The 27,507-nt window shown below is 42.8% G+C and overlaps 1 protein-coding gene across 1 annotated transcript in view; it reads left to right on the top strand.

Moving 5' to 3' along the window:
• Positions 1–27,507, top strand: part of C3 (complement C3) — a 115,501-nt gene that overhangs the window by 75,064 nt on the left and 12,930 nt on the right. Inside the window, exons 30-36 of the mRNA XM_061639347.1 lie at positions 6,468–6,626; positions 12,517–12,667; positions 14,178–14,232; positions 16,243–16,330; positions 18,957–19,046; positions 19,565–19,670; positions 21,217–21,306. Of these exons, the coding sequence (XP_061495331.1) occupies positions 6,468–6,626; positions 12,517–12,667; positions 14,178–14,232; positions 16,243–16,330; positions 18,957–19,046; positions 19,565–19,670; positions 21,217–21,306 (739 nt within the window). The remainder of the gene's footprint in view (positions 1–6,467; positions 6,627–12,516; positions 12,668–14,177; positions 14,233–16,242; positions 16,331–18,956; positions 19,047–19,564; positions 19,671–21,216; positions 21,307–27,507) is intronic.

The following is a 27,507-nucleotide window of genomic DNA, read 5'->3' as shown; positions in this document are numbered from 1 at the left end:
TGTGAAGAGTATTTGTTTTCCCAATGGGGGATTGAGATGATTTTAAAAAAGGTTCTAAGTCTCTTTGGGTGGTGTATTCCTCATTAATCTGTTGAGATGCCTTACTTTTCTTGCAGTTTTTGATTGGTGCCCTTTGCGGGTCCTCCAACAGGTTTAAAAAGCTTTTAAAAATTCATTCCCTTACATTGTTTTGTCATTTTTTGTCTCTTCCCTTTAGACTTGATGTTTTTACTCTTTCTCTGTACCACACCCTTTCTCTTTTCTTTACCGAGATTTCCCTTTACCTACATCCTTTTTATTTCTTTCATTCACATCTTTCTCATTGGTCTCATCTGGGGTCTTGGCATCATTTCTTTCCAAATATACTGGCCCATCATCTCTTTTATGTAATTCAGCTATAACAACTAACAGGTCGTAGCATTCTGATAGAAATTTCTTAATTGAATCCAGTTCTTTAGTTAATAGCACCAAATGCATCTCCAATTTGGGTGGGACTAAATTATCCTGTCTTAAAAACATAGCTTGTCTGTCTGAGAGGGAAGAAACCATTAGGTTTATGTCCTTACTAGTCTTGAGACTCTCGGGAGATTTTATGTCCTTGCGATTATTCTGGATCGATTCAGTGGTTGTACTCTCCCCATACTGGATAAGGGAGCGATCTGAGTCTGGATGAGGAACAGCTGCTTGTGGGAAAGTATCAAGACTTCTCCAAGCCCCAGGAATTGGACTCCCTAATAATTCCTCTTGGGCAATTTCAGTTGCCAGGTCTAGACCTTATAAAGGCCTCTCTTTCAGATAAATATCAAGGCCATATTTAGCATAGTCCACGGACCAATCAAGGTTAGTGGAATGAAGATTTAATACTCCTTCCTTACATCCCTCTTTCAAAGGGGAGGACCTTCTTCCTTATGTTCCTCTTTCGAGGGGAAATAGGAAAGGATTTTAGTTTGTCTCTTCCTTGTCTTTTTTGGAGGGTCTAACACTGGGGGTATAGAGACCTGCTTGGCATGTAAGAACCATACTTTAAGAGGTCCTTATAGCCTTGTTAGTTTACAACAAACTTAGTTTATTTCTTGCTACTGCTGAATCCCCCCCCAGCACAATTTGAAGCTAAAAGTATATACCAGCTTCTCGTTCAGTTGTAGCTCCTTGACCTTTTCTCTCCAGAGGCAGAGGGAGGTTTCCTTGGCATCTTTAATGTCCGTGGGCAGATAGGGATTCTTTCTTTGCTGTTATCTCCTTTGACCTTCAGCCTACCTCCCACCTCTGCTACTCCAGTGAAATATACACACTTCCTGAGCTATTTTAGCTTGATTTAAGTTGTTGTGTCGAGGCTGGAGCTCACCAATTAAGATTAAAAGCTCAGTAACGACCGGGAGCCATTCCAAACACTTCTGATATCGCTGCCATCTTTTTTCCTTGCATTTATTAGTTGTGTGAGGGGGTCTCTAGGTTTACCTCGGCCACACGTATGACATTTGCTGGCCTGAGTCTCCATGCATCTCTCTGGCATAAGAGTTACCAGGGCCTCATTACCTCATGTTTCTTTCCACAACACAGGAAAGCAGGAGACGTAGGTTGGATCTGGCCCTCAAATGTTGTTATGATGCTGATGCTAACCTCCTTTGAATTTTTGGGGTCAGTCCCTGTAAGAATTCTTTCCTCCAAAACAGTTCTTCTCTTGGCTCTTATGACAGCATGTAGGGTGTCTGAGCTGTTGAAAAGCACTTACGTATTTTCCACAAGGACAGGGTGGTGCTACGCACTAAGCCAGCCTTTGTCATCAAAGTAAATATGGCCTTCCACAGGCAACAGGAAATAATTCTTCCTTCTTTCTGTCCTAAGCCTTCCCACTGAAGGTGCATATCAATAGACCCAAATTGTTCAGGCGATCCGAGTCCGTATTCGTGTCCTTCCATCCTGCCCACTATGGGGAAAAACGTATCGAGTCCGGCCCTGGCTCGTTGGATCAGACCTTGCATTCTTTAGCATATGAGTCCCTACACTTGCAATCACCTCTGCAAATTACAGCACACTCCACTAGGTCCGCTGCTACATCAGCAGTTCTTGCACAAATGCTAGATATCTGTAAAGCAGCGATGTGGCCACTCCCAGTACCTTCACCAGGCACTACAAAATTGATCTGTACACCTTGATGGAGGCGTCATTTGGCCAGAGTTCTGCAACAGGTCTTATCCTCCTCTGGGCCTACCGTTGTCCCACCCTAGGTCTGCAGCTTTAGTACGTCTCACTTGGAGACCTCTGTCACCCATGAGAGAAGGAACAGTTTGTTCTTACCGTAAACAGTGTTTCTTCATGGATGACAAGAGGTCTCCAAGGCCCACCCTTACAGTATTTGTGACTCTCTGTATTGATTGATTGATTGATTGATTGATTGATTGATTTTCCGGTGGCTGGGACTGAATTGGAGTGCCATGACTCTTTTCTACTCTATTTGTCGATGGTCAGTTGACCTTATTCCTAACATGCTATGTTCCTAATACGCTTGTTATACGGATGAGTGTTCTTTTTCTCCCCGTGTACTGTGTTTGATCTTTGAGTTTTCTGTTGAGGCTGATCTCTAAAGCTTTTCCAAGAAATGAAACTGAGCCTCAACAAGAGGGGAGGAGCAAAAGTATTTGCTGAAGCGTTTCCTGTCTCTGAGCTGTAGGGGGAGCTACAATACCCACTTGGAGACCTCTGTCATCCATGAAGAAACACTGTTTACGGTAAGAACAAACTGTTCCTTCTATGGCAAAGTACTCTTAGGATGGGGTGCTTTGCAGCAGAAGACGACCAAGGCTTCCATTAGCATCACCCCATTACTATAATGTTTTGACCTGAAGGGCAAATAGTAGCTTACAAGGGGAGGATTTTAATCTGGAAAGTGGTGCAGGGGAAAAATGGTTATCCCCTCCCTCAACGCCAAAGTTCCAATCAGAATCAGAGCCTCCCATAACTGCTATCAACGTAAAAAAAACAAAACTGAGAGGACCTGTTTACAGACCTCTTATGTCATATATCTACTCTTCCCACCCCAATGAACAACTATGTGGATATTTAAATAAGCACATAAATGCTTTTATAACTCCTGTATTCTCCAACCCAACAATGTATACAGAAATGCATATGGAAATGTGTGCAAGGACACATATATTAGTGAAAGGCATATACAAAAATACATTAAGGGAAATTGCTTGCAAAATCTGTGTATTAGTCAAAACTGCAAACGAAAACGTGTTCATAAAGAGAAATTTGGCACTAAATTGCTGCTGAATTTTCATGAGGATTTCTTAAAAATGCAAATTTATGCAGAAATGTGGAGAACAGAATTTTCCAGAATTGGAAAAAGAGAAAGTGGGAGAAACTTAAATTGACAGAATGGTCTATTCCTAAACATCCCTGCTGTCTAAAATGGAACTGCTCTGGGTGTACTCCGATTACCTGTCAAGTGATTTTAATTTCCTCCATGCTAAAGTTCCTTTCCAGCTATCTACTGCAAGATGACTTTTTCAAATCTATTCAGTGTATATCTTACTCTTCCTCAGGCTGGGATCATAGAATCATAGAGTTGTAAGGGGCCTATATGGCCAGGAATGGTTGCATGAATCCAACTTAACGCACACATGACAGGTTGCTATCAAGCTGTCTCTTTAAAGTCTCCAGTGTTGGAGAGCCCACCACCTCCCTAGGTCATTGGTTCCATTGTCATATCGCTCTAACCGTCAGGTAGTTTTCCTGGGTGTTCAGCTGAAATCTGGCTTCCTGTAACTTGAGCCGATTACTCCGTGTCCTGCACTCTGGGACGATCGAGAAGAGATCCTGGCCCTCCTCTGTGTGACAACCTTTCAAGTACTTGATGTTTGGTATTTTAAAAATATGAAATGAAATAGGAGCTAAGTTTTGTGGTCCTATTTCTTAGCAGAGATATAAATGCAAGCAGCAGAGTGAAAATATAAACTAGTCCCCACCTTTCCCTAGGCACAAATAAAAGCAGACATAACCTTCTTAGGTAAAAAGATAAAGAATATTTACTCACAACCTTTCATATGTTCAGGAAACATAGGTTCTAGCTTAGATGAAAGAAATATAGTCCATTTTGGTCTTTTGGCAGTGATGCTCTCAAGAGAGCATCTGCCACGCGGCCTCTCCCAGAGGTAAAGGAATCAGTAATGGAGATTATTCAGGAATCCCCAGGACAAAGGAGGAGGAAGCCAGGTAACTAATCCCACCCATTAGAAAGTTACATCGTGGTAAACAGGTACATGGGATATTTCCCAAATATCCCTTAAAGGGAACATCTCCCAAGGGACCATGCAAGTTTGCCTATTCCAGCACTTGAAGAGTGCTATCATATCGCACCTCAGTCTTCTCTCCTTAAGCCTAAACTTGCCCAGTGCTTTTAGGCTCTCCTCTTAGGGCTTTGTTTCCAGTCCCCTGATAATTGTCATTGCCCTCCTTTGAACCTGTCTGCATTGTTCTTAAAGTGTGGTGTCCAGAACTGGACTCAATACTCAGGATGAGGTCTAACCAGTGCCGAATAGAAGGCAACTAGTACTTCATGCGATTTGGAAACTATACTTCTGTTAATGCAGCCTAAAATAGCATTTTTATTTATTTATTTTATTTTTATTTTTAAAAAAGTTTATATCCCGCTTCAGTTCCAAGGAATTCTAAGCGGCAAACAATAGCATAATAAAACAACATAGTACAGTATAACATACCAAACAAGTTATAAAACATTATAAGAAATGTACAATATATCACACATTACAATTCAAAAGCTAACCGAAATAAAAAGGTCTTAACATGGTGACGGAAGCTAAACAGAGAAGGGGAAGAACGAATTTCCTGCGGAAGAGCATTCCAAAGAGTTGGTGCCCCCACTGAGAACAATTTATTCCTAATGCCCGTCTGGTGAATTTGGGAAAAGGAGGGAATATTAAGACCAGGGTCTAAAGAAGATCTTAAAGGACGGGCCGGTTCATAAAATGACAAACGATTTGATAGATAACTAGGACCTGAGCCCGATAGAGCTTTAAACGTTAAAACCAGGATTTTAAACTGAACTCGATAGGAGATTGGAAGCCAGTGTAGTTGTTTTAAAAGCGGAGTAGTGTGAGCTCGGACGTCCGCCCCAGTTAGCATCCTAACAGCTGCTCTCTGAACCAATTTCAATTGGCGGAGTATTCTAAGGGGAAGGCCTAAATAAAGTGAGTTACAATAATCTAGTTTAGACGTGACCAAGGCATGGGTAACCATGGTCAAGTCAGAAAGCTCCAAAAAAGGACGCAATTGGCGAACTAGCTTCAGGCAGGCGAAAGCGCTTCTAGAGACTGCAAGAACATGAGCCTCTAGAGTCAAGGCCGAGTCTAGGAGAACACCGAGACTACGGACTTGAGTCTTTAAAGGGAGTACAACTCCGTCTAATATCGGAACATTCCCTGTTTCCAACTCAGTTCGATGTCCAACCACCAGCACCTCTGTTTTATCTGGGTTTAGTTTAAGTTTATTCTGCGTCATCCAGGTCTTTACTGCTGTTAGACAATTGTTTAATGGGAGGATGGCATCTTTCGTATCAGGAGGAAAGGAAAAATAAAGCTGGGTATCATCAGCATATTGGTGAAATCGAATTCCAAACCTCTGGATGATCTCTCCTAGCGGTTTCATGTAAATGTTGAATAGTGTCGGTGAAAGCACTGAGCCTTGTGGAACTCCACATGATAACGGCCAGGGATCAGAACTAAAATTCCCAAGCAATACTCTCTGTGATCTGCCCTCCAAGAACGAGCGGAGCCACTGAAAAACAGTGCCTCGCAAGCCCATCTCGAAGAGGCGGTCTAGGAGGATGTTATGGTCGATCGTGTCGAACGCTGCAGAAAGATTTGCCTTTTTTGCAGCCACATCACACTGTTGGATCATATTCAGCTTGTGATCAACAACAATCCCAAGAGCCTTCTCACATGTAGTATTGCTGAGCCAAGTATCACCCATCGTATAATTGTTCATTCGGTTTCTTTGTCCTAGGTGTAGAACTTTACACTTATCCCTGTTATATTTCATTCTATTGTTTTCAGTCCAATGCTCCACCCTATCAAAATCACTTTGAATGTTGTTTTAGCTATCCCTCTCAATTTTGTGTCATCTACAGATTTGATAAGCATTCCCTGCACTTCCTAATCCAAGTCATTAATAAAAATAGTGAAGAGCACTAGGCCCAGGACCAAGCCCAGTTTGAGAACTATTGATAACCAGTCTTTGAGTATGATTCTGTAGTCACCTGTCAATCCACCTGATACTTGTTCCATCTAGCCCACATTTAGTTAGCTTACTAATCAGAATATAATGGGGATGTGTTTTCTGCAGGAAGCCTCAGTGCCACACTGATATATGTGCATTAAACCTGCCTGGGGATGATGAAGAAATACACTTTTTAACTAAACTCCATCTTCTTCGTGCCATTTCAGGCAACCATCATGGTATTCCAAGCTCTTGCCCAGTATGAGATCGACATCCCTACCCATAAAGCCCTGAACTTGGACATTTCTATTAAACTGCCTGAACGTCGTGAAGCAGTTACTGTCAGGATTGACTATGAGTCTGCCCTCTTGGCACGGTCAACAGAGGTACAGCATTCCTTTGAATGAATGAATGAATAAACCCTTCTGGAAACTGTTCTTTACTATTTTGTGGTTACATTTTTAATCCATTTTGTTGTAATTAACATAAAGCTGAATGAAACACTATAACCCAGACCCAGGGCCTGCAGGAGAAAGAAAGCATCACCCCAAGGGAAGGAGAGGCTGCTGCTGCTGTGCTGCTGCTGCTACTGTGGGACCACCATCTCCACCACCCTTCCCTGAGGGACTTCTGCCTGGCAGGACCAGGCCCCAGGTACCCAGCCAGCCAGGACTGATTCTTACCACCTGTCCCTCTTTGGAGGGATACATAAGCTGGCTGGCTGAGGTGGCCTGGGAGACCCAGGGCCTGCAGGAGGAAGAGACCATCGCCCAAGGGAAGGAGAGGCTGTTGCTGCTGTTGCTGCTGTTGCTGCTGTTGCTGCTGTTGCTGCTGTTGCTGCTGTTGCTGCTGTTGCTGCTGTTGCTGCTGTTGCTGCTGTTGCTGCTGTTGCTGCTGTTGCTGCTGTTGCTGCTGTTGCTGCTGTTGCTGCTGTTGCTGCTGTTGCTGCTGTGCTGCTGTGCTGCTGCTGCTTTCTTTTCTTTTTCTTTTTTGTTGGTGTGTTGATGCAATTTGAGATGAATGGGTGCCTGATTATATGAATGTATGTCTGAGTGAGTGTGTATGTTTATATGCTGTATATATGGCTGTATATATAGCTGTTTTTATACGTTTAATTGTTGTATATTTTAGTTGTATTATGTGCTTCGGAGAGAGTTTTATCCATCAGGCGGGGAGACTTGAGGGGGCCCCAATTACCGTAGTGACGGGCAAAGGAAGGTATGGCGCTGTGAGAAGGACGTGCCAGGTAAGGGGAACGCGGTCCAGACATGTTGTGGCTGTGCCTTGTTCCGGTCCTTCCCACACCCGCAAGGTCGTTGGTAGTCCTATCAGCCAACTCTCAGATCTCCAGTTGCTGTTATTAAATGCCAGATCGGTATATAATAAAACCTCCCTCGTCCACGATTTGATTGTGGATGAGGCAGCCGATCTGGCATGTATAACCGAGACCTGGGTGGGTGAGCAGGGAGGAGTTGGTCTCTCTCAGCTCTGCCCACCGGGGTACTTGGTTCAGCATCATGGTAGATCTGAGGGTCGGGGAGGTGGGGTTGCTGTCGTCTATAAGAGTTCCATCTCACTCACCAAGCACCATGTTCATTCAGTTACTGGCCTGGAGTGTTTGCACCTTGTGTTGGGCCAGAGGGACAGGCTAGGAATCCTTTTGGTGTACCGCCCACCTTGCTGCCCAATGGCTTCCCTAACTGAGCTGGCAGAAGTGGTCTCGGATATATTGTTGAGGTCCCCCAGACTAATAGTACTGGGGGATTTCAACATTCATGCCGAAACCACTTTGTCTGGCGCGGCTCAGGACTTCATGGCTTCCATGACAGCCATGGGGCTGTCTCAATATGTTAGTGGTCCAACACATGTATCGGGGCACACTCTAGACCTTGTTTTTGCTACTGAGCATGGGGAAAGTGATCTGGATGTGGGGAGTTTTACAACACTCCCTTTGTCATGGACAGACCACTGCTTGCTGAAGTTTAGACTTTCAGTAACCTCTTCCCTCTGCAAGGGTGGGGGACCTATTAAAATGGTCCGCCCCCGGAGACTAATGGATCCTGAAGGTTTTCAAAGGGCTCTGGGGGATTTTCCGGCTGATAGGACTGGCGCTCCTGCTGAAGCCCTGGTCGCTCTGTGGAATACGGAGATGACCCTGGCTGTAAACACGATCGCTCCTGCACGCCCTCTCCTGTGTAGAGCTCATACAGCTCCATGGTATACTCCGGAGCTGAGAGCGATGAAGCAAGATAGGAGGAGGCTTGAGCGGAAATGGAGACGAACTCCCGACGGATACAATTATGCGCTGGTTAGTGCTTCGACTAAGCTCTATGCAGGAGCAGTGAAGGCAGCTAAAAAACATCATTTTGCTGCCACTATTAAATCATCTCTTTGCCGCCCAGCGGAGCTCTTTCGAGTTGTCCGGGGGCTTCTCCATTCAAACCCTCCGGACACGGTGGAATCATCGGAGGCCCGCTGTAATCAGTTTGCCGATCACTGCCAGAATAAGATCTCATGTATCCGCCAGGACCTAGACTCTCAAGTTATAGCAGTAGATCCTAGTGAGATGTCCGGAGCACAGTCTTGTCCTGTTTTGTTGGATGAGCTTCAGTTGGTTCAACTCGAGGACGTGGACAAGGTGCTTGGACAGGTACGTGCAACCACTTCGGTACTGGATCCTTGCCCCTCCTGGCTGATAACAACTAGTAGGAATGGAACAGGTAGCTGGGCCAAGGAAGTGATAAATGCCTCTTTACGAGAGGGAGTGGTCCCGGGCTGTCTGAAAGAGGCAGTGGTGAGACCACTCCTGAAAAAGCCTTTCTTGGACCCAGACAATTTTAACAGCTACAGGCCAGTGGCGAATGTTCCATTCCTGGGCAAGGTCTTGGAACGGGTGGTTGCTGGCCAGCTCCAGGCGCTATTGGATGAAACTGATTATCTAGATCCATTTCAATCGGGTTTTAGGCCCGGTTTTGGCACTGAGACAGCCTTGGTCGCCCTGTACGATGACCTATGTCGGGAAAGAGACAGAGGGAGTGTAACTCTGTTGATTCTCCTTGATCTCTCAGCGGCTTTTGATACCATCGACCATGGTATCCTTCTGGAGAGGCTCGCGGAGTTGGGAGTTGGAGGTACTGCTTGGCAATGGTTCCGCTCCTACTTGGCGGGTCGTCTCCAGAAGGTAGTGCTTGGGGAACATTGCTCGACACCGCGGGCTCTCCAATATGGGGTCCCGCAGGGGTCAGTTTTGTCCCCCCTGCTTTTTAATATCTACATGAAGCCGTTGGGAGAGGTCATCAGGAGTTTTGGAGTGCGTTGTCATCAGTATGCTGATGACACGCAGCTCTACTTCTCCTTTTCATCTTCTTCAGGTGAGGCTGTCGATTTGCTGAACCGTTGCCTGGCCTCGACAATGGACTGGATGAGAGTTAACAAACTGAAGCTCAATCCAGACAAGACTGAGATGCTGTTGGTGGACGGGTTCTCTGATCGGATGGTGGATATATACCCTGTCCTGGACGGGGTTACACTCCCCCTAAAGGACCGGGTTCGTAGTCTGGGAGTCTTTTTAGACTCTTCCCTCTCACTTGAGGCTCAAGTAGCCTCGGTGGTTAAGAATGCGTTTTACCAACTTCGGTTGGTAGCCCAGCTACGTCCCTATTTGAGTAAAGAGGACCTTACATCAGTGGTACATGCTCTGGTAACCTCACGTTTGGATTACTGTAATGCGCTTTACGTAGGGCTACCTTTGAAGACAGTTCGGAAGCTACAACTAGTGCAAAATGCGGCGGCCAGATTGCTGACAAGGACCAAGCGGTCCGAGCATATAACACCTGTTCTGGCCAGCTTGCACTGGTTGCCAATATGTTTCCGGGCTAGATTCAAAGTGTTGGTATTAACCTATAAAGCCTTATACGGTGCGGGACCACGATACCTTGCGGAACGCCTCTTCCGATATGAACCGGCCCGTGCACTACGTTCTGCTACGAAGGCCCTCCTCCGGGTTCCAACTCACAGGGAGGCCCGGAGGGTGATGACAAGATCTAGGGCCTTCTCAGTGGTGGCCCCCGAACTATGGAACAGTCTCCCTGAGGAAGTACGCCTGGCGCCGACTCTGCTCTCCTTCCGGCGCCAGGTCAAAACCTTCCTATTCTCTGAAGCATTTTAAGTTACACTGATTTAATTTTAAAAATGTTTATTGTATTGGATTGTTGATTGTATTTTAGTATTATTTTGTTATTCATTGTATTTTTATGCTATTTTATGTTCACCGCCCAGAGAGCTATTGCTAGTCGGGCGGTAAATAAATAAATAAATAAATAAATAAATAAATATAAATACAAGTGAAAGTCTAAGCTACCATCTACAATGTCATTTTAAAGTCTGCCTCCCCCCATCATTATTGAATTTATCCCAGCGATTAAAAAACAGGACCCCACTCCCAAATAATGCCTTGGTATGTTTCCTTGAAATGTTCAGCCATTTGGGAATTGTCATAGGAAGAGAGCGCCATGGCTGTGGGGGACCGACACTCTGAGAGCATCTTTCTGTTGTCCTCAGGACGGCACAAATAGCCTTGTGACAATGGCAGATGTATGTGTTTAACAGCAAAAGGCTAAAGAGTAAAGGCCCCTCCTTCCACCTGCTGCTAACCTCCTTGCCACTGCTCTCTCCAAGTACTTTTATCCCACCTGAGCACCCTCCATAACTGGAATTTGGCTGAGGAGACAAATTACCTAGAGAGCAGGGGGGCAGTCTGTGGGAAGGTAAGGTGTGCGTGGAGGTTCTGCAGTCCTCACACTTGTTGCCTTAAAGAGTACCAGACCATGCAGAGAAAGCCTATGGTTGTACGCATATAGGCTCTGTGTAGACAGGCATATGAGTATGATTATATGTTTATTGCTATTGTTGTTATTATATATTAATCTGGCATTTCTAAAGTATAGAAGGGACAGCAGTAGTATACTTCTGACAGCTTCCTACACAGGTACAGCTCTACAGTGCAGGAGTAGATGAGGGCAGGGATTGATGTCTGAATTGTGTGACAAGGCTTTTGGGGGGAGGGGGGAGCACCCACTGTTGCTCCTTTTCTGGCAGTAAAATGTTTTGGGCCAGCACTTTCTCCATGCTTCCAGTTTTGCATGAGAAGCTGCAGGAAGCCACTATACAGTCATGTCCTTGGAACACATCTACACTGCAAGTGGAAAAAGAATTTGAAACTAGTCTAATAAGTCTAATAAAGTCTCTCAAAGAATCCTGGGGAAAGCCTGTTTTGTGAGTATGTGGAGTTTCCTTGTTCCGCATTGCAGAACTATAATTCCCACCATTGCCTAGTTGGGAGGGTGCATCTGTAAACTACCTGTAAAAAGGGGTTGCTGTGGTTTTTTCCTACTTTAGCTTGGCTTCCCTCCCACTTGGCCCCTCAAATGTCACGGGTACTTCCTGTAAATCTAGTGCTGATTTCGTCATCTTCTTTGCTCCTCTCACTTATCAGGTTTCGCCTTTTTGAAAAAAAACAAACCAACCTTTTTTTTCCAGGAACCTTGCAAGTTTACAATATTAACATTTGCTTGGTGCTTAATTTTAAAAAACTGCTCTGAACAGAGGGAGTGGGCCTTGTGATTGTTATAAAGGTTAGCCAATCCGCATGGTACAGTTCCTTTAGCTGCAAGCAAGTGCATGTGTTTCCCATGGGGAAGAAGATTGTACATCTCTCCACAGCTTGGTGACTCAAGAGTAGGTATTAGGGTAAAAAGATTCAGTTCACATTTAAAAGAACTCACCAAATCTGCGCTTTCTGAAACACTATGAGAGAAATGAAGCACAGCAATCCTTCAAAATGTACACTTCTCTGAATTTTGAAATGCAGTTATCCAGCCAAGTAATGTGTACATAATGCATATACTAAGGTAAAGTGTGCATAAAAATGCATATACAAAGGTTATATTAGGGGAATGTGCTTTGCAAAATTTTTATATTACATAACACTGCATTAAAAAGACTACATATTAGGAGAAATTTGCACTAAAATGCCAATGAATTTTCATGAGGACAAAAACATTCACAAACTGTGCTCTTTCTTATTATTGATGTTTTTGTATTGATCTTATGTAAGCTTACTGTCATTCATACAAATTAAAAATTATTTGTTTGTTTGTGTCATACATTTATATCTTATCCTAGTACAACAATAATAAAAAGTAATAGTAATCAGTAAAATACAATCAATCAAGAGAAAATCCAATCCAAGGGCATATTAAATCTTGTTTTTTTCAGACCAAGCTCAATAAAGATTTCATTGTGAAAGCATCAGGCCAAGGAAAAGCATCTATGACCGTCGTGACAGTGTATAATGCAAAGCTACGGGAGGAGACAGCTCAGTGCCAAAATTTTTCTCTGCAAGTTTCTGTCGAAGATGTCCAGATGAGTAAGTTTAAAGTGGTGGGTTTAGATTTGCTAGAATAACGTGTGCTTCCCATGCAGATGTACTTCCTTGAAGAATTATGGGCTAGAATTCTTAAAAATTAATTTACACCTAACACATACTTCCGGATACATTTGATTTAGGTTATTAAGTGGCCTTGCTTGTATACCTTCTGCTTAAAGAAATTAACATATGAAATTAACCAGGTGAATACATGTAGGGGTATAATGGTGCAAACTCCTCATTTAAAAACAAGACAAAGGGTGTGGACAGAGAGGAAATAATAAAACGGCAAAAAGGCTAGGCAAATGATGGAATTGGGGTTGGGCAATGCAATACCAGAAAGAGGAACACAGCAAGGTTTGATTCCAGAACAATCCTGTAAATGCTTGTATCTTTTTTTTAATTAGGTGGAACAAGAAATATAGATGCAGATATTGACAGATCTTAGAGGGCAAACATACTTTATGGCTGTGTTCAATACCACTCATTCTAATGATCTCAGGAAACTTTGATCAAGCCCTTCACATCCCATTTGCTTCTGGTGTAGCCGTATATTATAAATAACATCAGCCCAGTTCACAAAGCATTTTCAGGAAAGGGCACACTGCAGACTTATGATAAACTGTACAGGTTGAGCAGGAATTTATAGGGGCCAAACTAGATGTGACAGCAGCAATTATTTTATCTAGACATCTGCTCAATTCATGTGTAAAGTTTGTGGTACAGTGAGCCTAATGTTAAAATCAATAGGAATGCACGGGTAAAGGGAGCTGAATGATTCTCCTTCCCCCACTGCAGTCATTTGCCCTTATTCCTTTTCCCCAACCTGGCTTTGATACTAGAAGCAAGCTTTAGACCAGGAATGGGGAACCTGTGGCTCTCCAGATGTTTTATCAGCTCCCACCAGCATGGCCAATGGTCAGGAGTAAAAGGGTCCTAGTTCAACAACATCTGGAGGGCCACATTTTTCTCATAGGTATGTCTTCCTTTGGAAAGGAGCCTATTAGCAGGTAGCCCAACGAGAGTGGATATGAATTAGGGTTGCCAGGTCCATGGCCTGAGACTGATCCTGTATCTTTAGGAGAAGAGAAGGTCAGCCAAGTGCAGGTGTTCTTGCAACTCTGTAATGGGAAAAACCACAAGGTGGAATTCTCCCTCCCCCCTGCCCAACTTTTAAAGATATAGAAGACCTCTTGGAGGCCAGGCCTGGCAACCAAGAGGTCTTCTGTATCTTTTATAGTTGTGCAGGGGGAAGAGAGAATTCCACCTTGTGGTATTTCTCATTACAAGGTTGCAAGAACATCTGCACTTGGCTGACTTTCTCTTCTCCTAAAGATACAGGATCAGTCTCAGGCCAAGAACCTGGCAACTCTAATATGAATGATGAATTCTGTTTTCATAGACCTTGAGGGCAGTGAGACAAGCAAGCAGGTTATTGGTCAAAACACCTAAGATTCATACTGAATGGAATTTATACAAAATAATTGTATCTTTTCCCCCCAATTTCAAGATAACAAGCAGGCAAAGGGAGCCAAGGGAGCAGTTAAGATCAAACTCTGCACCAGGTGAGTATTTTTGGCTTTAAAGATAACTCTGTTTCATCCCTGAACATTCAGAGTAACATCATTGCTTAACAAAGTATCTTACTCAATATTATCTGGTTTCTTTTTTCAGGAGTTTTGAAATGTTTTGATTTCAATTTGCAGGGCAGTTTACACCCCATTCTCAGCCTGCACTAATAGGAAAGGGACACATCTGAAACCAAAGTGTGCAGATTCTAAGACCAGCAATTCTAATGAAGTAGCTAACCAATCAGATTTACTCTATATGGAGCTATGCATCTATTTTGCGAAGAGAATATTAGTCTTCAGTATGCTGATGGAGAGCAAAAGTGAGGGATAAACACAGGATTTTGTCATAGCAGGTTATTCACCTGTGATTAGGAATAGGTGAGAAATTTGATTCAGTTTGCATTTCAAGATGAAGCTCTCAAATTCACCCTTTCTGAAACAATATGAGAATCATGAGAATCGAAACACAGGCATCCTTCAAACTTTGCACTTATTTGAATTTTGCAATGCAGTTTGCCAACCGAACAATATTTACAGAAATGCATATGTTAGGGGAAAGTGTGCATAAAAATGAATATATAGGTGAAAATAATATACAAAAATGTATTATATAACGAGAAATTGCATGCAAAAAGATGTACATTAGTTAAAACTACCTACAAAAATGGGTTTATTAGGAGAAATGCTGGAGATTTTTCATGAGGATTTTTTAAATAAAAAATTTGTAAATTGCTGCAGAAATGTGGAAAACTGAATTTAAGATTGGAAAAATGAGAAACTGTGAAAATCAAAATTGACAGATCTTTCTGTCCCCACTTATGGCTGATTCCAGTTACCATGTGCATTACACACAAGTATAAGAACAAGCCAATTGCTCTTCAGTCTGGTTCCCCATCCAAACTGTCCACCTTAAAGCATTAAATGACATCGGCCCCAAACAACTGAAAGAAACCCGTACCAGTCTGCCTGTTTAGTAAGTTTTGCAGAGGGCACTTTCCTGGTTATAGCCCTGCAGAGGGCGATTCATAGCATAGGGACCCAGAGGAAGGCTTTCTCTTCAGCGGCCTCCCTCATGAGGTGTATCATGCTTGTACATTATTTTTAGACAATAGGTAAATACACTTTGCCCAGGTTTTTGGGGTGTGATGAAATACATGGTGATGCTATATTTTTCACTTCTGCTGTCTTTGTGATTGGTATTAATTTTATGATGCTGGTTGATTTATTTTGTTTTAATTTTTTATTAATTGTGATTAATTAATTTTTATAAATTAATTATAAATTAATTATAAATTAGTATAAAATTGTTATTGACTCTTGAGTGAAAGACAGTCTACAAACACTCTAAATAATACACACACCTCATATTAAACCTATATTCAAAAACATTTTTAAAACTTGCACAAAAGTACTCTGGGGATACTGCAGGCACTAGGGCACAGACACCCTCTTCAGCTGCCTTTCCCCCTTTGAAGTTTAACTGGTATGGAAACATGCAGATTGCAGAGCTTTTATTTTCTAGAGTTTACACAGCATCAGAAGCATATCAAACCTCCTCTGCCACTCTTGAAATGTTACATCTGTCTTCATCTGAAATAAATTTTGTGGAGCCAGTGATCTGAGCCCTGGCTAAGACTCTGGAAGGAAACATTTGGGGGGGAAATTATCTGGCAAGATATTTAGAAAAACCAACATTCCAATATGGAATTAAAAGTAAAATTCTGATTTCTAGGTCTGTTCTCAAATGCATGGAGGGGAAACTGTATTTTGGGACTGGAACTGTAGAAAGTTACCATTCTAAACCCTTTCTAGACCCTCTGTATTAACCAGGTTAGGCACATTATGCTTACCTCCATCCCCTCTAGTTCACAGTGTTGACATCTAAAACCCTGAGAATTAGCTTACTATAATATTAATACGAGAAGCTGATAGAACTGAAGCCCAATCAATTTTTACACTATGAAATCCATTCTGGGCTAATTTTCTCTCTGTCACTGATTCTAGGTATCTTGGTAAAGTTGATGCCACAATGACAATCATTGATGTCTCCATGCTTACTGGTTTTGCTCCTGACACTGAAGATCTTAAGAGGGTAGGTGAGCTTTGCTTGAAACTGAAGCTGCTTACGTTATCCTTTGCGGATATTCGACTGAAAAATTCACTACAACCAGTGAAAAACTTGGAATTAGATCTGCAGATAGAGTCGATTAGAGTTCATCATGGATGTGACACCAGTTCTTCTATGAGACAGCAGCTTACTGGGCTGGATGCAACAAAGAATGTCTGTTTCTCTCATGAATGTCTCCTAGTGAATGTCTCCCAGTGAGTACTTCAGCACCTCCTACAGCTCAGAGACAGGAAATTCTTCAGCAAAGACTTTGCTCCCTCCTCCTGTTGTGGCTCAGTCTGTTTCCTGTCTCAGCTGGGAGGACATCCTGCTGGTGACCTCTCTCTCCTCCTTGAGTCCTTACTCTATTTTTTTTTGTGTTGTTTCCTTATGTCAGTTGTTCTTTCCTTGTGTTAACTTGAAAAAAAACTCAGTTCTTTCTTCGCTCAGTCTCATCTATATCTTCCCTTGTGGCATCAGCCATTTCCTTGAAAACAAAGATCTATGTAACCAGGAAAATTGGCAACTTTTTAATCTATTATTCTAAGATTTTTATAGTGCCCTTGTACAGCTCAAGCTGAAGTCTTCATTAGAGCAAAGCTCAGATGTTTTAGCAGGAAGGAACTGAGCCTTACACAGGAGCTGCAGCTCTGTCTCAAATACTAGTGGAGAGAGGAGTCTCTTCATTTAAAGGTGCCTGCCCCGCTTTAGCAGTCATTTACTCCAACAGAGCGAGATAAGCTATAGTTGCACTAGGGATCTGAGGCTGACGTCCTCAGTTGGAGGAGGGCAATATGATGTCCTCGGGCCAGAGGCGTACTTAGTATGTCTTTGTGGAAGTGCTTCCTGGTGGTTAGGTATTTCTGGGGCTGGCCCTGAGGGCAATTCCCTCTCTGATGCCCCAACTGCATCCCAGAAGAATGGAAATGGGATCCCAGTTCATGACAGTTCCATGCAGAGGACATCTGGGGAGAAAGGACAACAGGTGGGCAAATCTGACTCTTGACATTTAGTTTAGAGAAAAGGCGGGTCAGAGGAGACATGATAGAAGTGTATAAAATTATGCATGGAATTGAGAAAGTGGATAGAGAAAAGTTCTTCTCCCTCTCTCATAATACTAGAACTCGTGGACATTCAAAGAAGCTGAATGTTGGAAGATTCAGGACAGACAAAAGGAAGTACTTCTTTACTCAGCGCATAGTTAAACTATGGAATTTGCTCCCACAAGATGCAGTAATGGCCACCAGCTTGGATGGCTTTAAAAGAAGATTAGACAAATTCATGGAGGACAGGGCTATCAATGGCTACTAGCCGTGATGGCTGTGCTCTGCCACCCTAGTCAGAGGCAGCATGCTTCTGAAAACCAGTTGCCGGAAGCCTCAGGAGGGGAGAGTGTTCTTGCACTCGGGTCCTGCTTGCGGGCTTCCCCCAGGCACCTGGTTGGCCACTGTGAGAACAGGATGCTGGACTAGATGGGCCACTGGCCTGATCCAGCAGGCTCTTCTTATGTTCTTATGACATAAGCCACTGGGAGTTCCCCTGCACACAAAATTGTTGATATAAATGGGAGCTGCACAGGAGCTTCCATTCCCAAAATGTCTTGGGCTGGTCCTTGCCCACTGTGTTAAGCATAAAATAGGACTTGGATTACTAGGTACCATATTGCCAGGAACTACCGGGACTAAACCAGGAACCTACAGATCTAGGAACTTCTGCCCTGTAGATGAGCCACTCAACGATTCATCAAAGCAATAAAGAATTCCTGAGCTTCACATTGATTTTGTGCACCTGTCAATGCAAGGATTTCTGCTTGCACACTAGGACTTTCCCCCCATGCGTGCCCTGTACACTTCTGAAATCTGCTCCGGGGGATTGGTGGAACCACTAGAAGAGATTTAGTGATTACTCGGGAAGAGAGGGGGTGATGTCCTGTTGTGCAAATGGAAATCCTTGCACTGATGGGAGCAGAACTTAGTGCTGCTTAGGATAGAACACCTTGTTAGGAAGTATGATAAAAAGCTTCCTGTTCAGGCTGAGACTTTGCCTAAGAAACAATAGAGCTTATGGACTCCGAGCTTTGACCTTGAACCCGGTCCAAGCTACTAATCTGTGGTTTTTGACTCTCAGCTCCAGCTCAGTGTTTGCCCATTTCTTAAGTTTGACATCTCAAAATCTCAGAGCTGCATCGCTTGAGATTTCCAAATTTGCTTTAAATTTACCTATAGATGAAAGTTAAAACTATTTACCTATAGTTGAAAGACCTTCCTCTTTCAACAAGCCTTTTAAGTAGAGACATCCCAGTCTGTGATGGAATTGTTTTTGTTTTTAAAGCTTTTTTTTTTTTAAGATAGTTTTTAATTTTTTTAATAAAAAACATGTTTTTTTGAGGGGTGTTTTAATGTTTTCAAGGATTTTGTTGTATATTGAAGTCTGTTTTTATGATATTTTAGAGTATTTTTAGTGATTTTGTTTGCCGGCCTGGGCTCCTACTAGAAGGGCAGGATATAAATGTAGTTTAAAAAAATGCAGGGCCAGCTACTTTTGAGGGATTGAGTGCTTGGTTTCCGTTACTCGTGTTGCCAATGATATCTTTTGTTTTCTCTGTGTTTAGCTTTCTGATGGAGTTGACAGATACATCTCCAAGTTTGAAGTTGACAGTCCTATGTCTGAAAGAGGGAATGTCATTATCTATTTGGACAAGGTAAAGACTTGTGCAGAAGCTCTAGGAACTGGCAAAGTTTGAAGTAAACAGCTAGACTAGTCCTGGTGTGTGTCTATGAGTGAAAAGGGATGTGATGTGTGTATACATTTTATGATAATTTGTTATTTTCTTGAACTGACTCAAGAAGCATTTTATCTTAATCAACCCACATCAGCCCTTATACAATCTGAGGTGGTGATATATTGTCTTTTGCATCGTGACATAGGCTATACACTTTAAAATGCCTAATAAGCTACCTGGTTGAGGCCGGCTTTGATCCCTGGTCTTCCCAGTCCAAGCTGGAGGCCGCACATGGTCTCCTTTATCTTTTAAGAATCCCATGAATCTTAAGCTTCCTTTAAAAAGCTTGATCTTCTAAGCATCCGATCCGCCTGAACATCTCTGAACTGAATGATGGATTTCCTCAAGACTGCATAGGTTGCTTGTGAGAGATGATGCTCTCTGGTGGCAGGCTGGCACCCAATGACCTGTTCTTGCTTTTTTTCCTTCCATCCTAGGTCTCTCACACAGATGATGAATGCTTGCAGTTTAAAGCTTACAAGTTTTTTGAAGCTGGTCTCATTCAGCCAGGATCAGTCAAGGTGTACAGCTATTATAATCTAGGTAATGGCAACTGCAGTATAAGATGTACACTTTACAGGAAGGATTTTGACCAAACCACTTTATTCAGAACCAACTCAAACATATATTCTTCATGAGATAGTCCCACCAGAAATTTCTGTCTTCAACTGCCTCAGGGCCTAGTTGATAGAGCTCCTGAGGTTTGTCTAAAACCTGGACTGGAGTTACTCTGGACTCTGGTGAAGTGGAACACATAAAACATGGAGTGGATTTTGTGCTCTTTCAGTGGCATCAGCATAGGAGAACCCAACCAAATAGCATAAGGCCCAGTGAGCACTCACTTTTCTGAAAGTCTCCCTATTTTATCAGTGTAGAATTGAGAAATAAATCCCATAAAAACATCAAAAGGTAGTACAAGATACCATCCAGCAGCACTTTGCCTGGCTCCCTGCAGTATTCTCTGCTCCAAGACTTTCCTGTTCTAAGACACCAGCTATAATTTCCCTGCAAGCAAAGAAAACCAGGGAGAACCTAGCTCCTGGTTTCCTCTGCTGTAGTCCTAAACCATACCTGGGTGCGGGAGGGGGTGTTGCACCTGAGAAAGACAGACTATTGAAATTTTGGCACTCCAAACAGCTGCAGTGCTTGACTGGAAACCTATACTGATCCTTTGCAGCCTTATAGGGCCAGGGAGGAATAGCTGGTGGCCGGCAGGCTCAATCTGGGCCTCCAGACCATCTTATCTGAGTGCTGGTGGTCCTACCAAATTCAAAGCAACACGTACTGAAAACATTTGCTCTGTCTTTAAGGCAATTATAAGTAATGGTATTCCACATTTTTAATGTTACTTTTGAATTTTATATGTAATGCCTTATTAAAGAGGCCTTTAATGTTAGATAGCATTGTCTATCGTGGAGCCTAACAATTAGTAAATAGGTCAGTTTGTGCAGCAAAATACACTTTGAACCCCAGACAATTGCTTGGAGAATAAGTGTGCCCTAAGAGTATGGAACTTGGCCATTCCTATTGCAGGGGATGCTGGGGTACTATTTTCACCTTTCTAACAAGCTTAAAGAAGCTTGTTCAGCCAAGCAGCTCTCTCGATGGGTTCCACTGCATAAACTCAGGGTGTTCTTGGAAGAAATGGATCACCCACTCCTTGGCTGTGCTCTTTCTATGGGTTTCCTTTTGGGATTTCCCTGTAAGGAATTATACCAGTAAGCTACACAGACTCTTATTGACCCTCCGTGGCGCAGAGTGGTAAGCGGCAGTAATGCAGCCGAAGCAATGCTCATGGCCGGAGTTCGATTCCAAACGGAAGGAGGAAGTCGAATCTCCGGTAAAAGGGGTCGAGGTCCACTCAGCCTTCCATCCGTCCGTGGTCGGTAAAATGAGTACCCGGCATACGCTGGGGGGTAAAGAAAGGCCGGGGACGGAACTGGCAATCCCACCTCATATATACGGTCTGCCTAGTAAACGTCGCAAGACGTCACTCTAAGAGTCGGAAACGACTCACACTATAAGTGTGGGGACACCTTTACCTTTTTACAGAGACTCTTAGGACATCTTTTTTTATTCCTCCCTTCAGATGAGCAGTGCACCAAATTCTACCATCCATCCAAAGAGAGTGGCCTCCTCGATAAGATATGCCATGGTGATGTTTGCCGGTGTGCAGAAGGTAAGGTGGAATGTGGAGAGGAGATGATGCTTCCAATCACCCAAACACAATATTTGAGGTGGGGATGTGATCAGCCTGGAAACTTAGATACTGTAGAAATTTGTGATTTTGACTTACAGGAATTAAATCCAAGGTGGTATAGGGAGGGATGGGGTTCAGGAAATTCCAAGACTTGGTGAAATCACCAATGATGTATTTTTACTTAGTTAGAGCTCTGATCGTACTGTCTCTTCTATAAAAATAGCATTTCCTTGGATCCAGAGAGCTGCTAATTCTTTTCTTTGAAATTTATATAATAATATAAGCTAAAATATCAGTAGAATAGTAGCAAATTCAGAAATGCAGGCTCCCTACATGATAGTCACAGCTACCCCTCCCCCCCTTTTTTGCTGCTGGGGTGAGAATAAGAACCTTGTTAATGCCTTCTCCCATAACAACAGGAGCCAATCAGAATGAAAGTGTTAGCTACTGAAAAGAGGCTTCTCAGTGGCTGATTCACACTCCTTCACTCTGTTTGGCTCCAGTCAGGAGGAAGGGATAAGGAGTCATGTTAGAAGACTGTTCTCAGTGGCTAACATACTCTCCTTTTATGCTGATTGGCTTGTAGGATGCTGGAGACATTGAGACACTGTTCCCCAAAAAGTAAGGAGTCTAAGACCCCCTCGAGACCCTGGATGACTACACCCCTATAAAATACTATTATATACTAAAATAATATTTAATATATACAATTTTCCTGCTATAATTAACCGCCAGTCTCCACATATCACCTCCTAATATATCACAACCTTCCTTATAATTTTATTTTAAAAGCAAGAGACTGTCAAATAGTTCAGTTTTAAACATTTGGCTTACAAAGGTTGTAAAAGAGGACCAGGATTTTCCAAAGCTGAATATTCTTTTTAGCAGGCAAGGAGTCAAGCTATAATTTGCCATCATATAGGTGTTGTCTCCTCACGTAGACAAATATGAGAACTGGTGCACTGTAGTGATTAAAGAAACAGGAAATCTCATTCTAATTTTGCTTCTATCACAAACTCATTAGGGAAGGTTTTGTAGTGTCACTATCTTATCTGCAATGTGGGTAATGTATGTGAAGTGCTATGTATTATTAGATGGCATAATTTTGCCTTATCTGGACATTGCACTTTAAGAAGGATGCAGACAAACTGGAACAAGTTAAGAAGAGGGCAACAAGGATGATTGGGGACTGGAAACAAAGCGCTATGAGGAGAGACTGAAAGAACTGGGCATGTTATCTTTGAGAAGAGATGACTGAGGGGAGATATGAAAGCACTCTTCGGAAGGTTGTCACACAGAGGAGGGCAAGGATTTCTTCTGGATCATCCCAGAGTGCAGGACATGGAACAATGGGCTCAAGTTACAGGTAGCCAGATTTTGACTGAACATCAGGAAAAATTTCCTGTTAGAGCAGTACGACAATGGGACCAATGACCTAGGGAGATGGTGGGCTCTCCTACAGTGGAGGCCTTCAAGAGGCAGCTGGACAGCTGTCGGATATGCTTTATGTTGGTTTCCTGCAGGGCAATGGACTCAGTGGCCTTATAGGCCCTTTCCAACTGTAATAGTCTACGATTCTTTGTTAGTGTTGTGTTAAAAAGTACTTCTGAAGAGGATCACAGGTTTATTGGTCAGCTGAATCTAACAGCAGTTTATGTGGATAGTTATTGACCTTAGTTCAGAAGTTTAATACTTGTCTGTTGTCAGGTAATAAATTTGACAGCTGAAGTCTTACAAAGAGTGAATAATGGTAATTTTGATTGATGTTAAAACTGTCTATTGTGATGTGAAAAGGAAAGGGAGGCAGTGCAATATTAGAATTAAGGGACAGGGTGCCTTTGAGTAGATGCTCAGCCCAGGAATTTGTTTTCAGTATCACGACTGAAATGTGGCGGGATGGGAAAATAAAATGGCACATAAAGAACTTATTGAAATGTTCCAACAATACGATATAGTCTGCCTGCAAGAGACCTGGACTTATGAATATAACCTCCCGCATCTGCTGGGTTATAAAACATTTAGCCAGCCAGCTACAAAGAAATCCAAGAAGGGACGAGGAAGTGGAGGCCTGGCTTCTTTCATATCATTAGAATTAGCAGGAGAATCTCAATTGGCCAACTTTGGACTACAAAACAACTATCTTTGTCATTACAACTAAAAACAGAGACTGGAGATCCCTTTTTTGTATAAATACCTATTTGCCATCTACTAACTGTCCGCAAATAGCCCCTAAGATATGGAAAGATCTATTCCTTCTGCTGGAGCAGATAGATCAGAAGTTCCCACAAGCATATATTTTTATATGTGGAGACTTCAATGCCCGAATTGGGGCAAATTCTGAAGGTTTCTTGCAACCTTTGGACATAGACTTGGAAGAGATATTTTTAACATCCCATACCTCCATGGATAGTAAATATAATCAGCAAGGATTAAAATTCTTAGAATTTATATATCTGAATTTATACTCCCTTCATGGGAGTTCAGTGGATAAAACCAGAGGCTATTTCACCTACTTGAGAAAACGAGGCGCTAGTGCTATTGACCATATCATGGTCTCTGCCTCACTATTCCCTTTAGTAAATACTTTTGAAATTCTTGAACGAACTGAAAGTGACAATTTTCCCATATCGGTGTCCTTAAGCCCACTGCTTGAACATGTATCATCAACTGATTGGGGAAATGCTGGGCGAGAGGAGACTGAAATGGTCCTGCAGGCTGAGTAGCACTACCCAGAAGAAACTACAAAGTAAAACAAGCCGAACAAGCAACAATTATTTTGGGATAAATCCTTGAATCATATAGATGTCTTCCAGCAAATTGTTACAGAACTTAGGCCTTGCTTTGTAACATCTAAAGATTAAAGTACACAGATAACTTGCCATGGTTGGTTTGATGCTGAATGTAAAAGAGAACTGGCCAGAAAAATAAGGAAATCCCACAAGAAATCATCTGAGGAAACAACGGAAAACTTAATTAAATGTAGGACGGAATATAAAAGATTGCTCAAAAACAAGAAAGGGGTATATATAAAAGCCCAGTGGCAGGAACTGGGCCAAGCGGTAACGGAACGGAATGAAGGTAAATTCTGGGATCTGGTCACCCGTGGTCTCAAAGAAACAAGGTGTACTCTGAAGGCTGCAGTCCCTGCCTCCTCATGGAGGAGTCCTCATTACTTTAGTCTTTTTGACGTTCAGCTGTAGTCCTGCTTTTGTGCTTTCTTCTTTAACTTTCATCAGCATTCGTTTCAAATCATTACTGGTTTCTGCTAGTAGTATGGTATTGTCTGCATATCTTAAATTATTGATATTTCTCCCTCCAATTTTCACACCTCCTTCATCTTGGTCCAATCCTGCTTTCCGTATGATATGTTCTGCGTACAGATTAAATAAGGGTGATAAAATACACCCCTGTCTCACACCCTTTCCGATTGGGAACCAATCGGTTTCTCCATATTCTGTCCTTACAGTAACCTCTTGTCCAGAGTATAGGTTGCGCATCAGGACAATCAGATGCTGTGGCACCCCCATTTCTTTTAAAGCATTCCATAGTTTTTCATGATCTACACAGTCAAAGGCTTTGCTGTAATCTATAAAGCACAGGGTGATTTTCTTCTGAAATTCCTTGGTCCGTTCCAATTGGGATGTATATGGAACGCTTCCAGTCTGTGAGCCATTGTTCAGTTTTCCATATTTCTTGACAGATTTTACTCAAAATTTGGACTGATTCAGTCTCAGTAGCTTGTAGCAACTCTATTGGTATGCCATCTATTCCTGGTGATTTGTTTCTTCCAAGTATTTTAAGAGCAGCTTTCACCTCGCATTCTAAAATTTCTGGTTCTTCATCATATGGTTCCTCTGTGAATGAATCTGCCATCCTGGCATCTCTTTTATAGAGTTCTTCAGTGTATTGCTTCCATCTTCCTTTTATTTCATCTTGGTCAGTCAGTGTGTTTCCCTGTGGATTATTCAACATCCCTACTCTTGGTTTAAATTTCCTTTTCATTTCTCTAATCTTTTGGAACAGGGCTCTTGTTCTACCCTTTTTGTTGTCCTATTTCTATACAGTAACTATTGTAATAGTTCTCTTTGTCCCTACGTACTAGTCGCTGTATTGTTGCATTTAGGGTTCTGACTGTGTTTCTGTTGCCTTTTGCTTTTGCTTTCCTTCTCTCTTTAACCATTTGAAGAGTTTTTTCAGTCATCCATTGGGGTCTTTCTCTCTCTTTAGCTAGAGGTATTGTCTTTTTGCATTCTTCCCTGGTAACGTCTCTGACTTCATTCCATAGTTCTTCTGGTTCTCTGTCAACTAAGTTTAAAGCCTTAAACCTGTTCCGTATTTGATCTTTATATGCTTCTGGGATGTTATTTAAATTGTAGTTTGGCATTATGATTGCTTTGTTGGTCTTCTTTAGCTTTACTCTGATTTTTGATACGACCAGTTCATGATCTGTACCGCAGTCTGCTCCTGGTCTTGTTTTTGCAGAAAGTATGGAACTTCTCCATCTTCTGCTACCAATTTTATAATCAATTTGATTCCTATATTGGCCATTTGGTGATGTCCACGTGTACAGTCGCCTTTTCGATTGTTCAAAAAATGTGTTCGCAAGAAACAAATTATTGGCTTCACAGAATTCAATCAGTCTTTCTCCTGCTTCGTTTCTGTCTCCTAGGCCCCATTTCCCCACAATTCCTAGTTCTTCTCTGTTTCCTACTTTTGCATTCCAGTCCCCCATGATTATCAGCACATCTTGTTTTGGTGTGTGGTCAATTTCTTCCTGTACTTCTGCGTGAAATCTCTCCAATTCCTCCTCTTCTGCATTTGCTGTTGGAGCATAGACTTGGATGATGGTTATGTTGATAGGTTTCCCATTTAATCTCATTGATATCACTTGTTCAGACCTTACGTTGTAGCTCCTAATTGCTCTTGCTACATCACTTCTCACTATTAAAGCAACCCCATTTCTTCTTAATTTCTCATTTCCTGCATACAATATTTTGTAGTTGCCTTATTGAACATGTCCCATTCCCGTCCATTTTAGTTCGCTCACGCCAAGTATTGTAATGCTGATGCGTTCCATTTCTTGCTTGACAATTTCTAACTTTCCCTGGTTCATGCTTCTCACATTCCATGTTCCTATTGTGTGTGTCGTACAACTCCGGACTCTCCTTATGCATCTGTGCACATCAGCCTCTGGGCTTCCTTTCGGCTTTGACGCAGCTGCGTCATTAGTCACAGCGCTACTCGTACTTGTCCTTTGTTCTTCCCCAGTAGCTCGGTGAGTGCCTTCTGACCTGGGGGTCTCATCTTCCAGCACTATCTCGTGTTGCATTTTGGATACTCTGTTTGTAGGATTTTCATGGTAAGAGGTATTCAGAGGTGGCTTCCTCTGAGTTTGGATGCATCTTATTCTGGTGTCTCAGCTTTGACCATTCCGCCTTGGGTGCCCCTGCTAGGAGTCTAGCCTCTTGCTCAAGACTCCTGACGGCTTTGCTCTCAGCTTCTTTGACAATCTAAAACCCCTCACCATGTTAAGGTGTGCATCCGAAGAGGAGGTGATTGTTCACAATGTGCCTGAAACGCTGCGTCTTGCATTCACGCCCTGCAACCAGCACGGCAAGCACATTCTCCACGACAACCATTGGCCTCATGCATGCCTGCCCTGTCAGCAGCACAGCAAGTGCATTTCTCTGAGCCTCCTTGCCTAACGCATAATGACGCTACGTGCCTAGAGCCTTTATCCTCTGACAAAGAGAACGCAGGAGCTTCTCTACAAGTCCGGCATGACTGCACGGAACAACAGTATGTGACAGGGGCGGTCGGGTTGCATGTCCCTAACCCCCCTCCCCAGTCTCACAGTCCCAGCAAATGTCAGGGCTTCTGCTGCAACAGCCACAGCCACAAGTTTTATGGGCTGATCTTTTTTTTCCAACAGTGCTGCAACAGTTAAGGGCGGCTATGATGGGAGATTTGATTAAGGAGCTGTCTTCAGGAAGCGCTGCTAAGCGTACACAGCCCCCTCCACAGGGCACAACGAGTCTGGATCCCCCCCTCTTAAAGAGGCACTCTGCTGGGCAGCAGCAGGATAGTTTGCCGTCCCCGAGCCTTTTTGCTTTTACCAGGGGTCAAGCGTCAGAGGCTGAGGGAGATGTGTTGCTAGATGGGGGCGATTGGAGTGATGAT

Source organism: Rhineura floridana, chromosome 1 (genome assembly GCF_030035675.1).
Source record: "Rhineura floridana isolate rRhiFlo1 chromosome 1, rRhiFlo1.hap2, whole genome shotgun sequence".
Lineage (NCBI taxonomy): Eukaryota > Metazoa > Chordata > Lepidosauria > Squamata > Rhineuridae > Rhineura > Rhineura floridana.
Note: the sequence above shows the minus strand (reverse complement) of the source record. Positions and strands in the feature narration are given on the sequence as shown.